We start from the raw sequence: 17,012 nt of genomic DNA on the forward strand, positions 1-17,012 counted from the left end.
TGCCCATTGCATGAATTTGAATACCCAATGTGGACATAGAATCCCCAGAGCGGGGAAGCAGGCCATTCAGCTCATGACTCCATACTGACCCTGTGAAGAGCATCCCACTCAGGCCCACCCCATCCCTGTGACCTTGCATTTTCCATGGCTAATCCATCTAGCCTGCACATCCCTGGAAACTATACAGCATTTCCCATGGCCAATCCACCTAACCAGAGCACCTAAAGGAAACCCACACAGACACGGGGAGAATGTACAAACTCCACATAGACAGTTGTCCGAGGCTGGAATCAAACCCGGGTCCCTGGCGTGTGAGGCGGCAGTGATAACCACCGAGCTAACTGTGTCGCCCCAGTGCCATCCCAAACCGTTTTTACACAAGCCTTTTACAGTCAACAGGCCTCTATCCCATTGTATCACTCAGTCCTTTCAAACTGCGTTAAATGATCAGCAAATGGCTCCCAAAGAGGAAAACAGTTTTTTCATCCAGGAACACATACTTCACAGTTCATGCTGGTAACAACATATTGAATTTATAAATAACTGGGTTTATAACATTCATTTGCATGGAAAGCAGATCACACTACATTTTAAATGTGAAGCTATCCTGGCTTATCCTTGAATTTCATTGCTTGAATTATACCACATATGTAACAAATCTGCACTGAAGTGAACCTGAAGGAAGTACTGAATAATTAAATAAAAGTGCAACAAATGCCTTGATATGTAATCTGTTATCGATACACTGAAGGAGTCATTCTGATATTTTCAGGAGCTCCGAGCGCATCTGCTGCCAGATGGGCCAAAATAGTTTTATATGCACATAATGTATATATAAAATATATATTATATATGCATAGAGACATTAAATTAGATAAAATAGTGCTATTCTCTAGCTGTTCTGTGATAACAAACAACAATCTTACAGCAATTAATTTCTGGCTTTAAGTATGAATTCACATTTTGTGAAAGATAGACTAAAATTAAACTGCACTGCAATAAGTCTCTAAACACCAATTTTCTTTTTAAAAGAAAAAAGACACAGTCTCATATTTTGAAAGCCCACTCAGAATGGTATCTAAACAGACCAAAACTGCATGCTCTGCAGCTTACTCTCTTGCTGGCTTCCCCAGGGAGGAAATCAATTGTAGCTTTTCTTGGTCCTGCAGTACAGTTAGAGGTTTAACCACTGAGTTGGAGGTTTTAAATCGGGATAGAGACGACAAAAACAGATTTGTATATGAGGGAAGCAAAGCAGGAAGGCCACTGATGCCTTTGAGTCAGCCTCATCAGAATAGGTTGGGGACTGGACAGAAAGGGAGCCACCTGAAGTTACTTTCCATTCTGATGTCCCAACTATGATTTTACTGGAACTGGTCCAGAAAAGGCTCTCACACAAAGGTGTGGTGAATAAGTGGGATCCACAGCTGAAACATGGAAAGTCCAGATGCATTTTTACAGAAACAAACACAGGATGCTGAAGAAACTCAGTAGGTCTGACAGCATCCGCAGTGAGAGAAACAGATTTAACATTTTGCGTTCAGAATGACTTTTGTTTCTCTCTTCACAGATGCTGCCAGACTGGCTGAGTTTCTCTGTGCTTGTTTCAGATTTCCAGCACCTACAGTATTTTTCTTACATTCAAAAGGGAGGCAGAAACTTATTTAGAATGCAAGAGTATTACAAGGAACAGTAGGAAGTAAAAGGATGGAGCTGCACTGACTGCAAACTGGCAGAATAGACACAAATTGCTTACTCTTGGCCCTATGCAGACGTCAGCAGAAAATCGGTGGCAAAGCGCATGACAAAAACATTGTTTATCAGTCTAAGCACAAAATCAACTCAGATTGGACGGAGCATGGTTCTAAGAGAAAACATTGGGACAATATACCTTCCCCAACCCAGCCATTTAGCTTTTATTAGTTAAGTTGCAAAAGCCTACCTCCAGATTATAAAGTTTGCTACTTCTTCTGGTATTTTTAATCTATAGTAGCTCTGACTCTAAAACAAGAGTCCCACGGAATCCATGAAAGCACAAAAAGATTAGCCGTGTAGTGTCCCAGTATAAAGACACAGCTCTTCCAGAGTCTGCCCACTGGCCAATAGTCCTGTGACCCTCCTGCCTTGGTTGGTCAATGCATTGGGCCAGTTTGGTACTTATTCTGAAACACACATCTCCTTGGAAGCTTTTAAAAAATAGCAGAGGGCTGGAAACAGCGTTTGGAAAAAAATCAGAAAATTTTTGCATACAATCAGCAGGTTAGAAATTGACTGAAGGAAACCCAAAATAACAAACATTTCCGGTGACAGTCACAAGATATTCAGCCTAATTCTTCAACAGATATGCTGTGAGTATGCAGCTTTCTCAATTCAAACAATAGTTAAGATTCTTGTTTCATATTATCAGGAATTTAGATTCCAAAATTTGGTGATATTTTAACAGGGTTTCTTTGTGCTTTCTGATAAGTCTGTGGCCAGTTAAGGTACCTGCTAAGAAGCCAGAATTAGTCTGAATGATCCATGCATCAGGGATGGGAAGAATAAGAACTGCTAAGGAATAAGCACTATATCAGAGGGATGGAGAGCACTTACATGAGCTCCACCTTATTGCTTTAAATCTCCATTCAATGCAGGCAAACAAAATGGGACACTGTCTCTTGACTAAATGTCCTTCTTTCTTATCATATTAAGATGCAGTCAAGTTCACAAGAAAGTAACCATACTGCCTGGGCAAAGCTCATTCTTCTCAGTGCTGCTCTCCAACATGATCTATGTATCTAGTCACAATGGAAAAGTGATTATTCTCTTAACACTCGAGTTCCAATCTAGCCAAAAGTTCTTCCAAAGCTTGCAGTTTCTGGTTAGCTTCCTCGATGGCACTATAAGTCTGCACATTGCTGGTGACATGGAAACGTATATCATCAACCAGGGGAATGGAGTCAGTCTCCTGTCGGGCCTCGACGGCTGCAGCATCCTCTTTTACCACTTCAGCAAACTCTTCCGACTCCACAAGCTACAACAGGATCAGGAAAACAAAAAGGTGATTAAAACCGATGCAAATCTTCCCAAGTAAAAGCAGGACTGGAAATACTCATCAGGTCTGACAGCATCTGTGGAGAGAGGAACAAGCATTAACATTAGAGATGCAATAGCTTTTATTAGCAAAATGGGAGGGGGTTCAAAAAAAAAGGGTAGGCATATGAATGGCAAAACCACTGGTGGCTGGATGGGGGGCTGCAGATATGGTCATGTGGGACAAGCAATAAAAGATGGGTTCAGATGAGGTGTGAACGACAGAATGATGAATGAATATCTCTTGAAAGCAGATAAAGATTTAAGCTGACACATGCATTTGCAAATTTTGCACATTTGTAAATGTTTGCCCTCTCACCATCGCTGTTAAGCTCTGAACTCAGGAAGGCAGTACTCTCATCCCCAAATTCATGGCCCACTGCAGAGTCTTGAGTACATCCAGGCTGATATTTCTAGTCTGGCATTGATTTAGTGGCACACCACTAGAGGTGGTGAATCCTGGTGACACATTAAACTGAGCATATTCTCTCTCAATCAGGTGGATGTAGAAAATCACCAACCATTATTCAAAGAACAGCAGAGTTCTGGTGAATCCACGTCCTAATAAAAAAATCTTGTCAATCTTAATTTATTTGAGCAGAAAATGCTGGAGAAACTCAGGTATCTGGCAGTATCTGTGGAGAGAGAAACAAATTCTAGTTCAAATTCTCTGAACAGTTACTAAGTCATATCAGACTCCAAATGTTCACTCTGTTTCTCTCTCCACAGATACCATTAGACTTGTTGACTTTCTCCAGCACTTTGTTTTTATTTTAGATCTCCCGCACCGGAGTACTTTGCTTTAAAAATTTTCAGCCTGTTCAGTATGAAAGATGCAATCAACAGTATAAAATGCAGGTCTTTGTAAGTATTAAGTTACATTTTGAACCCAAATAGTTAATAATTCCAGTTCTGTGTAACTAAGGCACAGCTGGAAGTTTGCACTAAGTCTATTTGACAGTTAATCGGATTGAAAGGTTATAAGGTGTTAGGCAAGTAACAACACAATTTGTGGTGAAAGACATTTCTATTCCGGATCTAAACAGCCCACAAATAAGCATAATTTTCACTTTAAAAGGATACTCCATTTGTACAGCATATTCTGTCGTTAAATAACTTCCAACTATTGCAATAGCGTTTTTAGCAAGCAAACTCAATACTTGGAATAATACTTTATAAATGTAATGTTAGTGCCAAGCAAGTGCAATATACCCATCCAATTAACTACCTGATGCCGTGCCAGATCATAATGAAGACTGAGCATACAATAAGCCAGTCACTGTAACTAGCCTCAGCTTCCCAAGAGACACAAGCCTTGTAGTGATAAGCATAATGAATGGAGTATTTAGGTTGATCAGTGAATATAGAATATGAAGAGGTAACTGCAAAGTTTACAAAGCTCAAACAAGGTTAGAGACTGGAAGAAGATCTGACCTTTTGCTGTATAAATAGTCAGTAGTATTATCTGCTTTTTGATGGACCAGGCAAGAGTTTAGTTTGGGGCCCTTATAGCAATGAAGTTGTAAGTATAAATGACAGGGCCAGAAATGTATGAATGGAACAGATGACAAGACAAGTAGCTCATTATGGGTCAGTTGGCAATTTTACAATGGAACTGAATCAATACCCCTGTTGAGTTCTTGTGTTTTGGGCCACAATTTATGTAATCATGCATGGATTGTGGAAAGTCTGTGGTTGTTTTAGAGTGAAAAAGGTTTTTTTCCCCCTTGATTCAGGCATATTTGCTGAGAAGGAACGTAAGCTCCGCCAATGCCTCAATTAATACTGTTCTTTCACTGAATACTAATGCAGAATGTATTAACCTTTATTATCAAGCTTGAGGCGACTCAGTATGTGGCCGAGGATCTGAGGGCTGCAGACCTGCATTCCCAGCCTCTCCAAGGATGGAAAAGGTACTTGGGTGGAGCACTAAGCCAAGCCAAGGTTTGCAGCTCCATATCAATTTAGCTGGTATTCATAGTCAGAAAACCAACCCTGGCCACTCAGATCGCAGAAGCATGGTAGGGTAGAGAAATTATATACGTAATATATTTGAAGATATCGGAAATAGGTCTTAGGTTAAGGACTGAAGACAAATTTACAACACTCAAAGATGGTAATAACAAGCAGAGTAAGACAGACAGTTGAGACCAGGAAAGGTGATGGGGTTGAAATTGAAACGAATGAGACCATATGATCATCTTCATTTGGATGCATCTTTTGACCTTCCTTAATAGACGAAACAAGACTGCCTAACTAATTAACACAGCATTTCTCTATTCCTTTCTATCACAAATCGGACTGCTGCTACATCATAAACGTCTGAAAAAACACACTTAATATGACTGAAACTTTCACGAAGTTTTCCCAGGTTAAGCAACAAAACAACAAAAAGCAAAAAGACAGATTACATTACAACAAATGATCAACAAGTAAATGAATCAAAAATTATCTCCAAGTCTCTCACTATCCTGACTTAGATATAGGTCCTGCAAATGCCACTGGATCAGTACCAATAGACAATAGGTGCAGGAGGAGGCCATTCTGCCCTTCGAGCCTGCACTGCCATTCAATATGATCATGGCTGATCATTCCTAATCAGTATCCTCTTCCTGCCTTATCTCCATAACCCTTGATTCCACTATCTTTGAGAGCTCTCTCCAACTCTTTCTTAAATGAATCCAGAGACTGGGCCTCCACTGCCTTCTGGGGCAGAGCATTCCACACAGCCACCACTCTCTGGATGAAGAAGTTTCTCCTCATCTCTGTCCTAAATGGTCTACCCCGTATTTTTAAGCTGTGTCCTCTGGTTCTGCACTCACGCATCAGCGGAAACATGTTTCCTGCTGCCAGAGTGTCAAATCCTTTCATAATCTTATATGTCTAAATCAGATCCCCTCTCAGTCTTCTAAACTCAAGGGTATACAAGCCCAGTCGCTTCAGTCTTTCAGTGTAAGGTAATCCCGCCATTCCAGGAATTGACCTCGTGAACCTACGCTGCACTCCCTCAATTGCCAGAATGTCTTTCCTCAAATTTGGAGACCAGAACTGAACTACCCTGAAATTGGCAACCCAATGCAATCATGAAAGCACAGGAATGCAATGGTTCAAGTAGAAGATCAACACCAAAGATAATCAAGTAGTTGCAAAACGTCCTTTTGGTCACAGCATGCCTAAACACTGAAGTCTTATACTATCAATGCACGCATCTTTCAATTCCTGTCCTCTCAATCATCTCTTCAACCCGTTCACACTTCAAATGCCCTTTCCTTGGTAACTCTTCCACAAATCTACTGCCTTTGGGTGAAGAAGTTCCAGCTGACTCCCACTTTCTCACTCCTGCCTATGTCCTTGACATCTCCAATCCTTCACCACAATGAATAATTCACAAGGAGGAAGTTTAATTGCTCTAACAATCTCCACCTAAAGCCCCTGCGAAAGGATTTCCTGCAAGAGAAAATAAGCACAATTTCCTTAATCAGTGCAGATAATGAAACCCTCACCATCCCAATGATCAGAACTAGCTGGAAGGTTTAACTCTTAAAAGGAAAATAAGGTTTGTGATCAGAACTATCCACTGTGCTGGGTATCCAGTATATTTGGGGTCTGACCAGCACCTTATACTTCAATCTTATAAAGCAACTAATTTAAAAAATGGTATTTAAGTGAAGCTTTGTTTATAACTATTTGTTTAAACATATATTTTAGAGTTATCAAACACTATTCATTCTCACAACATCAATTTCTCAATCCTTTCACTTCCCATGTTTGTTTTCAGCGGCCAAAACAGAAATTGCTGAAAAAGCTCAGCAGGTCTAGCAGCATTTGTGCAGAGAAGTCATGTTAACGTTTCAGGTCCACCAGAAACCCGAAACATTAACTCGGGTTTCTCGTGGACCTGAAACGTTAACATGACTTCTCTGCACAAAATACTCTGCACAAAACATTAACTCGGGTTTCTCTTCACAGATGCTGAGCTTTTTCAGCAATTTCAATTTCCAATTTTCTGATTTACAGCATCCACAGTTCTTTCAGTTTTTATTTTGTTTCCAGTGGGCCCCATGGTGTGAGTTACTCTGATTAGTTTGGATCAGCAGGTCAGAGATATTTGCCTGCATCTCCTGGGATTATGTAAAGTTAGGTATCACGTGACATTACCAGTCCAAAATAAAAATCACCTTTTCTATGATTTTAGCCATATACTCTGTGCACTGGTCTTCAAGTCTGGAAAGCCTGAAGAGCTTTGCGGTCTTCCAAATGTTCACTACATTGTCCTCAGTCAGCATTGTTACAAGGGTCTTTCCACACAACCTCTTCAAGCCTGGCAGAAGATACATGTCAGCTACGCACAGCACCTCATAGACATTTTCTGGGGATAACTGTAAGCAAGAGAAAGTAAAAAAAATGCTGTTTTTACTCCATTCAAGGTTCTGTAACACAATACGTTTTGCAGTTTGTTTATTCTTTCTTCCCTTTTTGAAGGCTTCAGCTATCCACTGTTGTATGGCTCCACAGATGACATTAATGCCCAAGTGGTGTTCTTTGACAGCAAGAGGTACCTCATTTACAGAACTATTGTGCGCTGGGAACTAGTCTGGGACTGTTTGTAATCATTTGAGCAGCACATGCCGTAAGAGAGGGTACTCCACACTGCCCTCTATCTTTCACAATCCAAGGAAGGTCCTTACATTACCGACTGTTAACGTAACTCACTGAAATTTGACTGATAATCTAAACACGGTGCCTTTATAGTTGTGTTTTTAAAAACTGAACTGGAGTGAGAAGGAGCTGCTTTAAAACCAGTGTGTGAAAGGGAACTGCAGTTTTGAAAAGCAATTAAGCTGAAACCTATGGCAAGCATCTTTTAAACAACTGTTTGAACAAACAGTAATCAAAGGGGGAGTTGCAAATGATTTAGAGCTGAGGGGCTGTACAGATGCAGCTCTGATTGGCCATAAGAAGTTGACTGCTCTTTGGACTAGTGACCAGTTATCAATGACAGTGACCTTCTGCCTGCCAACGACTGTGTGCTTGGTTTTCTGGTAAATGAGCAGCTTGGAGCTGGGAACAAGTTAAAAACAGAAAAGTTCAAGTCTTCCCCGGCTCAGGGTTGAACATTCTGCTCTGTGCAGTCAAACCAATTATAAATCTGAAGAAAACCAGCTTCTCTCTCTTCAACACTTCATAGAGTCATAGAGATGTACAACACAAAACAGACCCTTCGGTCCAACTCGTCCATGCCGACCAGATATCCCAACCCAATCTAGTCCCATTTGTCAGCACCTGCCTCATATCCCTCTAAACCCTTCCCATTCATATACCCATCCAAATGCCTTTTAAATACTGCAATTGTACCAGCCTCCACCACTTCCTCTGGCAGCTCATTCCTTACACGTACCACCCTCTGTGAGAAAAAGTTGCCCCTTAGGTCTCTTTTATATCTTTCCCCTCTCACCTTAAACTTATGCCCTCTAGTTCTGGACTCCCCCACCCCGGGGAAAAGACTTTGGCTATTTACCCTATCCTTGCCTCTCATTATTTTATAAACCTCTGTCAAGTCACCCCTCAGCCTCCAACGCTCCAGGGAAAACAGCCCCAGCCTATTCAACCTCTCCCTATAGCACAAATCCTCCAACCTTGGCAACATCCTTTTAAATCTTTTCTGAACTCTTAAGTATCACAACATCCTTCCAATAGGAAGGAGGCCAGAACTGCACGTAATATTCCAACAATGGCCTAACCAATGTCCTGTACAGCCACAACGTGACCTCCCAACTCCTGTATGAAATACTCTGACCAATAAAGGAAAGCATACCAAATGCCTTCTTCACTATTCTATCTACCGGCAACACTACTTTCAAGGAGCTATGAACATGCACTCCAAGGTCTAGCTACGATTTTAATTGGTAAGTCAGAGGTGGAATTCCGCCATAATAGCATTGTGGGTCAACCCACAAAAAGGTGGACTGCAGTGGTTCAAGGCGGCAGCTCACCAACACCTTCTCAAGGGCAACTAGGGGCAAGCAATAAATGCTGGCTAGCCAGCCATACCCAGATTGCAAAAGTGATTAAATAAATAAATAAATAAATAGACATATTAAAAGCAAACCAGCCAAAAGAACAAGGATCATCTCAGCAACAGAGCCTGGGAATAAAGACCACTGAACTGGCTTTCCAGTTTTCCCTCCACCAACAGCCTAATTTTCCCGGTGTGTGCAAGGATGATCTTATGAGAGGATTATAATTTTAATTAGTACAGGTAGTTCTCCTATGACGTGGTAGTTGCGTTCCTGTACAACTAGGAGAAAGTGAGGACTGCAGATGCTGGAGACCAGAGTTGAAAAGTGTGGTGCTGGAAAAGCACAGCAGGCCAGGCAGCATCCAAGGAGCAGGAGTGTTCCTGTACAGCACCATGTTATAGAAAACTGCACAATATAAATAATGGGGCTTATGGAAAAAACAGGGCTAGAGGTGAGCTGCTAAAATTATCAGTAAAAATCAACACAAAAATAATAGTCTAACAACTGATAGCACAGTCTAAATAAACCTTTAAATTATATATTTTAATGAAATGTAACAGTACATTTAACAGTAAAATCATTGACAATAGCACTGTACCTTTCATGAAGCACTTCACCAGAAAGCGCAGGAATAACTGACCACACAATGCCAGTTTGGAAGTCCAGTTCTCCGAGATTCTTCCCCAGTTCAAAATAAAATTCCTTCTAAATGTAGACCACAATTCCCAGTTTCAAGCTAAGTTTCAAGGCTTGCAGTGCTGATTGCATTCCTGTTTTAGCTGAACACACTGATTTTGCAGACAGACGATCGTGAGGTTGCATTTTGCTGTTCAGCTAAGTACCAGGGATGGAATCGTGGAACAGCGAACGGGAGTTTGCTTTGTAATAAAAAAATCTGCAAGTCACCAATCGCGTCACAGCCAAATCAGGTTGTAGGAGAACTACCTGGACTGTTACATGCCGACAGTTTATACCTGTTTACCTGTAGTTAGTGTCTAATTACATGCAATAAATAGTAATTCCTGTTCAATACAGAAACCTGGTCTGTGCTTTCCATCAACCAGAGTGTGAAAGTTGGGGAAATTGAGGAACTTTGCTTACTTTATAAAATCTTTAACTTTTGTGATGACTCTGGGAAAATGGGTGGGGTCTTGGTTTTCAGTGCACTATCCCAGTGAGACATAACAAAAGCAGGTACAGAATGGACCTTACATCACTATGTGGAATGGGTGTGGTAGTGTAGAATATAAACCTAAATTAGGTGGTCAATTACAAGGTCATTTCTACTTGTCAAGCATTATGAAACTGAATTTAGCTGAAAATGTTTTGCTGGAAAAGCGCAGCAGGTCAGGCAGCACCCAGGGAACAGGAGAATCGATGTTTCGGGCATAAGCCCTTCTTCAGGAATGAGGAAAGTTTGTCCAGCAGGCTAAGATAAAAGGTAGGGAGGAGGGACTTGGGGGAGGGGCGTCGGAAATGTGATAGGTGGAAAGAGGTCAAGGTGAGGGTGATAGGGCAGACTGGGGTGGGGGCGGAGAGGTCAGGAAGAAGATTGCAGGTTAGGAAGGCGGTGCTGAATTCGATGGATTTGACTGAGACAAGGTGGGGGGAGGGGAAATGAGGAAACTGGTGAAATCCGAGTTCATCCCTTGAAACTGAATTTAGTCAACTTGATTAATTTGTGGGCTAGCTAGAGAGAATGACCATGAAAGTTGCAGCCTTACCAAAAAAAGACAAGTTGACTAAATGTCCTTCAGTTGTAACATCTGAGACAAAATCCACTTGACTTTGGCAGATTAGCCCATCGCCTGAAAAATCCTTTTTTGTTTAGAAAGATACACTTCTGTGAATTTTGGCATGACAGCTGTTTTCAAAGCCAGGCCAATGTCCTGGTTGACCTTGATTGGGCCATCACTCTCAAGAGCATCCTAGATTTACTGACATAATTAAAATGCATATGGTGATTGGTATTCTCAATGAAGTCCCTTCAGCAGCCTCCCTCCAATTATGTAGCATCTGCAAAGTGTTTATTTTATTCAGTTATGAATTATGGACATCACTAGTCTGGACGACATTTACTGCTCAACCTAAATGACCTCGAAAGAATAGTCGTGAGCTGCCTTTGTGAACAGTTCCAGTCGTGTGGTGTGGATACATGGTACAGTGTTGTTAGGGAAGGAATTCCAGGACTTTGACCATGTGATAGTGGAGTTTAAGTCCAAGTCAGGATCACATAAGGCTTGGAGAAAAACCAAGCATCACTGCATTAGTTCTTCCAGGTGGCAGAGGTCACAGATTTGGAAGATGCTCTTGGAGGGGTCTTGGTGACTTGCTGCAGTTCATTTTGTAGACAGTATACACTGCTGCCACTGTGCATCAGTGGTCAAGGAAGAGAACGCCAAAAGTGGTGCCAAGTAACAAAGCTCCTTGACAGTGTTGAGCTTCAAGCATTTTTAGAGCATCATCCTCTACGCTGGGAATGGAAGTAGTAATATGCTTCCCCCAAAAATGACTGGTTTTACTTCTTCTGCATCACTCCACCCCTTCCACCGCAGCCTCAAGTACTCACCTGCCCCAGTTAAGCAGGTGTACCTTCTGTGTTTCTAGTACTGCCCTACATGCGTCTAATCAGTAAGCAAGCTCTCTCTCACTCACACACACACAAGAAAGTTAGTAGAATCCTCTCTTTCCCCAATCTATAGAATAGAATTTCTATAGAATTCTACAGAATCCCAACAATGTAGAAACTGACCATTTGACCAGTTCACCACGACCCTCCGAAAAGTATCCCACCCAGATCTGTTCCCCCTACCCTATTTACTTTACATTTCCCCTCACCTACACATCTCTGAACATTATGGGCAATTTAGCATGGCCAATTCACCCAACCTGCATATTTTTGGATTGTGGGAGGAAATCAGAGCACCCAGAGGAAACCCATGCAGACACGAGGAGAATGTGCACACTCCACACAGAGTCACCCGAGGCTGGAATTGAACCCAGGACCCTGGTGCTGTGAGGCAGCAGTGCTAACCACTGAGCCACAGTGGTGCCCCACAATGTGGATGCTGGGGTGAATGAAGAGTGATAATATTTTTCCTAGATAAATTCACAGAAGGATATGGAGCAAAGGTGGGTAAAAGGATTTCACCAACCATCTGATTAAAGGCAGGAATAAACCTGGAGGGAGTGAATGGGTTTCTTCTTTTCCTACTTCCTTATGAGGCATACCACTTCAAACTTTCAAACTGGTATCTGCATATCTGAAGTTGGGCATTCTTAGAATACAATTTTAATTTGTACTTGCGCTGATCTAATTCTTTTTGTAGCTGTAAATTAATAAGAAGGATTTGCTGATGTTAATTGGTTCCTTAGAGTGACTGATACTGTCTTAATTAATGGGAATTGGGTCTCAAGTCAGGTCAAGTGCTGTAAACAGGCAATATATTCTAGTTCTCAATTTGAAAGCTCACTTGGGAGACTTTGAAATCTGCTTTGAAGTTCACAATGCAATATTGCTACCTAGTGGAAAATTCAAATCCTACACCCTGAAAGTACCACATTTCCAATACGGAAAAGTAAGCTTGCTGCATCTGTTTATCTGAAGGACACGGAACCTGTCCATTTTCTTCCTGCTCCCTGGTTTATGGCCACGTTCAGATACTTACAAATGGTCTACAGTGTAGCCACTATGACATTCCTAAACCAGGTCAAAATTGAGGGAAAAGCTTTTAATTATAATGTTGTTTTAAATGTTGTGAATTCTGAGGACCGTGAATGATCAATTGTTCTCAAAAAATGAAATGCCTCGAGAGAAAACACTGACATCCTTAGGATGCATCACTGACTTACCCTAAAGTGTACTTACTGTTGTGCAAGTCAAATCTATGCACAGTAAGATCCCACAAAGGGCAAATGATGAACTGCCAATTAATCTGGGTTTGACGATTTGGTTAAGGAAGAGATGTTGGTCAGTACATTGGAAGAGCTATCTGCTCCTCTTTCATTTTCACCTGAGCAAGCAGGTGGAGATTCAATCGAATACTTCATCCAAAGGAGAGCGCAGGAGTCTGAGCCGGGATTACTTGCTGAAATCCTGGAGATGGATACATAACTACAACCTTCAGACTAATCAAACAAAGTGTTTGCAACTGAGGCAAGCTCAGAGACCAGACAAGAATACAGGAAGGAGACTGACAGCTCAATGGCATGATGTAAAGACTACAATCGCTCCCTCAATGTCAGCAAAATGAAGGAGCTGGTCATTGACTTCAGAAAGTGGAGAGGAGGACAAGCCCCCTGTCTGCATCAATGTGCTGACATGGAAGTGGTCAAGAACTTCAAGTTTCTAGGAGTAAATATCACCTTCGATCTATCCTGGTCCATCCACATTGACACTACAGGCAAGAAAGCACACCAACGCCACTACTCCCTCACAAGGATAAGGAAATTCAGCATGTCCACAACGACTCTTACCAATTTTTATAGATGCACTATAGAAAGCATCCTCTCTGGATACGTCACAACTTGATATTGGCAACTCCTCTGCCCAAGACTGCTAGAAATTACAGAGAGCTGCAAATACACCCCAGTCCATCACGAAAACCAGCCTTCCATCTATTGATTCCGTCTATACTTCCCACTGCCTCAGGAAAGCAGCCGACATAATCAAAGGCCGCCCCCCCCCAACCAATCCCCCACCTTGACCTCATTGCCAGAAAACATTTCTACTGATTTCTGCACCGAATCTTACCTCAGTATCGTCACTGTAGATATAGTAAAGGACTCGGATGAAAATGTCCTCAGTCATGTTGTGGAGGGTCACCATAGGAATACTGGGTTGACTCTGAAGTTCCTCACTTTCGGAGAAATGATCCTGCAGCAGGGCTCTGAAATAATCACTACGACTGCAAAAAAATGCCTACAAGGGACAAAGACAAGATATCAACGTCAACCTTACACAATCAGAGAGCTGTTGTGTTACCAACACAGGAGGTGATTCTTCCAATCATATTTGTGCCAACTCTTCGCTAAAGAGCCTGCCTTGCTTTCCCTGCCATATGTTATGCGTTATTGGGGAAAACAGTGAACAAGGTTGAACTTCCTGATGCAGCTGAGAGCCTGCAAGATTTTAAGTGGTTTGCAAGATGGAGGACGAGGAGAAGCAGTCATTGTCAATGCACTCTTTGCAAAAAGTGAAATCATTGGACACAGGCTTCCTCCTCTCTGGCAACCGCAATGACATTTTAGCTGTAGTTTCCAATTCCAATTGTCACTAAAATCACTCTGGGGGCCTGCTCTGTTTCCCAGCACCCCTCCTGCCAATGCTCTCCCAGGCTGAAATTGCAAGGAGAGGCAGATCCATTGGGGAAACATCAACCATTGTAACACAGTGCTAAGACTGGCAATGGAGTGGACTGAAAATTCAATTCATTTTTAAATTAAACCGACACAAACTTGCCTTTCAATATAAAAACGGTCGACGTGAAAAATAAAACAATGAGCTCAAAGAGGAAGCGTGAAGGACTGAAAGGTCGGAGTTTCCTTTGATAATAATGCTATTCATTCAGAACGTACCATGTTTTGTGCTGCAATGCAGGGGCTTGTTGACAGTAATGGAACACTTGATATCCTGCCGTCAGGGGAATATCTGGGACCATGTTAAATATTGGCCACACGAACTCTCAGCAGTCCTACACATTCTGACCCAAGGGCAAGATAACAACGCCTGAGGCAGTGCAGACATTGCCAGACAAACAATCAAAGCATTGCACTCAGATGTGGAGAAAGTGAGGATTGCAGATGCTGGAGATCAGAATTGAGAGCGCGGCGCTGGAAAAGCACAGCAGTTCAGGCAGCATCCGAGGAGCAGGAGAATTCCTGATGAAGGGCTTATGCCCGAAATGTCGATTCTCCTGATCCTTGAATGCTTCCGGACATGCTGCGCTTTTCCAGCACCACACTCTCGACTTTGCACTCAGACGTGCATAAGGACATATGCTTCCACTGAACTCATGGATTGAGCTGGTTTATGCTGGGTTGGTTTTGAATGGTAATTTCTTTAACAAACATGGTAAAGTTGGTTGCACTTAGTTTCACAATAAAAACTGAAGGAACTGCGGATGCTGTAACTCAGGAACAAAAATGGAAGTTGCTGGAAAACCTCAGCAGGTCTGGCAGCATCTGTGAAGAAAAGTCAGAGTTAATGTTTCAGGTCCGTTCCATTGACCTTTCCTCAGAAAGGTTAAAGAAACCTGAAACGTTAACTAATTTTTCTTCACAGATGCTACCAGACCTGCTGAGGTTTTCCAACAACAACTACATTTAGTTTCACATTATTTATGCTGTTGTTTCATTTAAATAAATATTTTTAAAGACTTCATGAAATGCAGGGGTCGCTGGCTGAGCCAGTATTTTATTGCCCATCCCTTTTATACTGGAGTTGAAAGTGAGGTCGTAATGGTGAGCTGCCTTCTTGAACCACTGCTGTCCACCTGGTGCAGGTAGATCCAAACAGCTGGTATGGAATGAGTTCCAGAATTCTAACTCAGCAACACTGAACAGTGACTTATTTCCAAATCAGGATGGGGAGTGACTTGGAGGGGAACATGGAGATGCTAGTGTTCCCATGTAGCTCCTGCCCTGGTTCTTCCAGATAGTAATGGAAATGGGTTTGGAAAGTGCTTTCGAAGGAACCTTGGTGAATTTCTGTAGGGCTTCTTCTAGATGGTGGACACTGTTGCTACTGAATGTCAGTGGTGGAGGGTCTGAATGTTTGCAGATGCGGTGCCAATGAAGTAGATTGCTTTGTCCTGGATAGTGTTGAATCTTTGGAATGTTGTTGGAGCTACATCGACCCAGGCAAGTGGGTTGGGTTTTACGTTCCACATTTGTGCCTTGCAGATGGTGGACACGTTTTGGGGAGTCAGGTAGCGTGTTACTCACTGCAAGATTCCTAGCCTCTGACTTGCCCTTATAGCCAAAGTATTTTTACGCAGCTGGAGCAGTTCAGTTTGTGGTCGATGGTAGTCGATAATGGAGGATTCAGTGGTGGTGACATCAGTGAATGTCAAGGAGCGAAAGTTAGATCCTTGGTGCTGCTCCTGGCATGCCATCATGCACTCTTCACTGAACTAGGGGTGATCCCCTGACTTGATGGTACTGTAATGGTAGAGTGGCAGAAATTCTGGGCCATGAGGTTGCAGATAGTGCTGGAGGTACAATTCTGCTGCTTCTAATGGCCCACAGCACATAACAGATGCCCAGTCTCGAGTTGTTTAAAATTTGTCCCATTTAGCAAGGTAATAGTGCCACACAGCAAGACAGAGAGTATTCTTAATGTGAAGATGGATCTTTGCCTGCACAAGATCTGTGCCGTCACTCTTACCAATACTGTCATGAACAGATATATCTGCAGCAGGCAGACTGAAGATATGTTATTTCTTCTTGTTGGTTCTCTCACCAACTGCCACAGATGTTCCTTCTCCAAGGAAAGATACATTGGCACGGGAAGCAGTCCAGGAAAGGTTCATCTAGCTAATCCCAGGCATAGAGGCACTGTCTTATCAGGAGAAATCAGTTCAGCCTTCTTGGAATTTGTAAGGATGAGAGATAACCAATTGAAACACACAATATTCTCAGGAGACTTGACAGGGTAGATGCAGAAAGGTTGTTTCTCCTTGTGGGAGACTGGGACCTGAAGGAACAATCTCAGAGTGAAGGACTGCACATTTACAGAAATGAGTGGGAACTTCACTCAGAGGGGAGTGAGCCTGTGGAATTCTTTACCACAGAGAGCTGTTGAGTCTGGGTCATGAAGTTAAGAAATCTATCTAAGCCTTGCATAATCAGTAAGGGAATCAAGGGTTAGGGGAAAGACAAGAAAGTGAAGTTGAGGATTATCAGGTTAGCCGTGATCTC

General features: G+C 42.2%; 1 protein-coding gene across 2 annotated transcripts in view; it reads right to left on the reverse strand.

The window, feature by feature from the left end:
• Positions 1 to 511: 511 nt before the first annotated feature.
• The window catches only part of abtb1 (ankyrin repeat and BTB (POZ) domain containing 1), a 67,509-nt gene continuing 51,008 nt past the window's right edge, over positions 512 to 17,012 (reverse strand). For both annotated transcript variants that reach the window (XM_043707599.1, XM_043707598.1), the window contains 3 exons: positions 13,846 to 14,013; positions 7,251 to 7,451; positions 512 to 3,013 (listed from right to left, as the gene is read on the reverse strand). In XM_043707599.1, the coding sequence (XP_043563534.1) occupies positions 2,807 to 3,013; positions 7,251 to 7,451; positions 13,846 to 14,013 (576 nt within the window). In that variant the 3' untranslated portion in view covers positions 512 to 2,806. The remainder of the gene's footprint in view (positions 3,014 to 7,250; positions 7,452 to 13,845; positions 14,014 to 17,012) is intronic.

Source organism: Chiloscyllium plagiosum, chromosome 18 (assembly GCF_004010195.1).
Source record: "Chiloscyllium plagiosum isolate BGI_BamShark_2017 chromosome 18, ASM401019v2, whole genome shotgun sequence".
NCBI lineage: Eukaryota > Metazoa > Chordata > Chondrichthyes > Orectolobiformes > Hemiscylliidae > Chiloscyllium > Chiloscyllium plagiosum.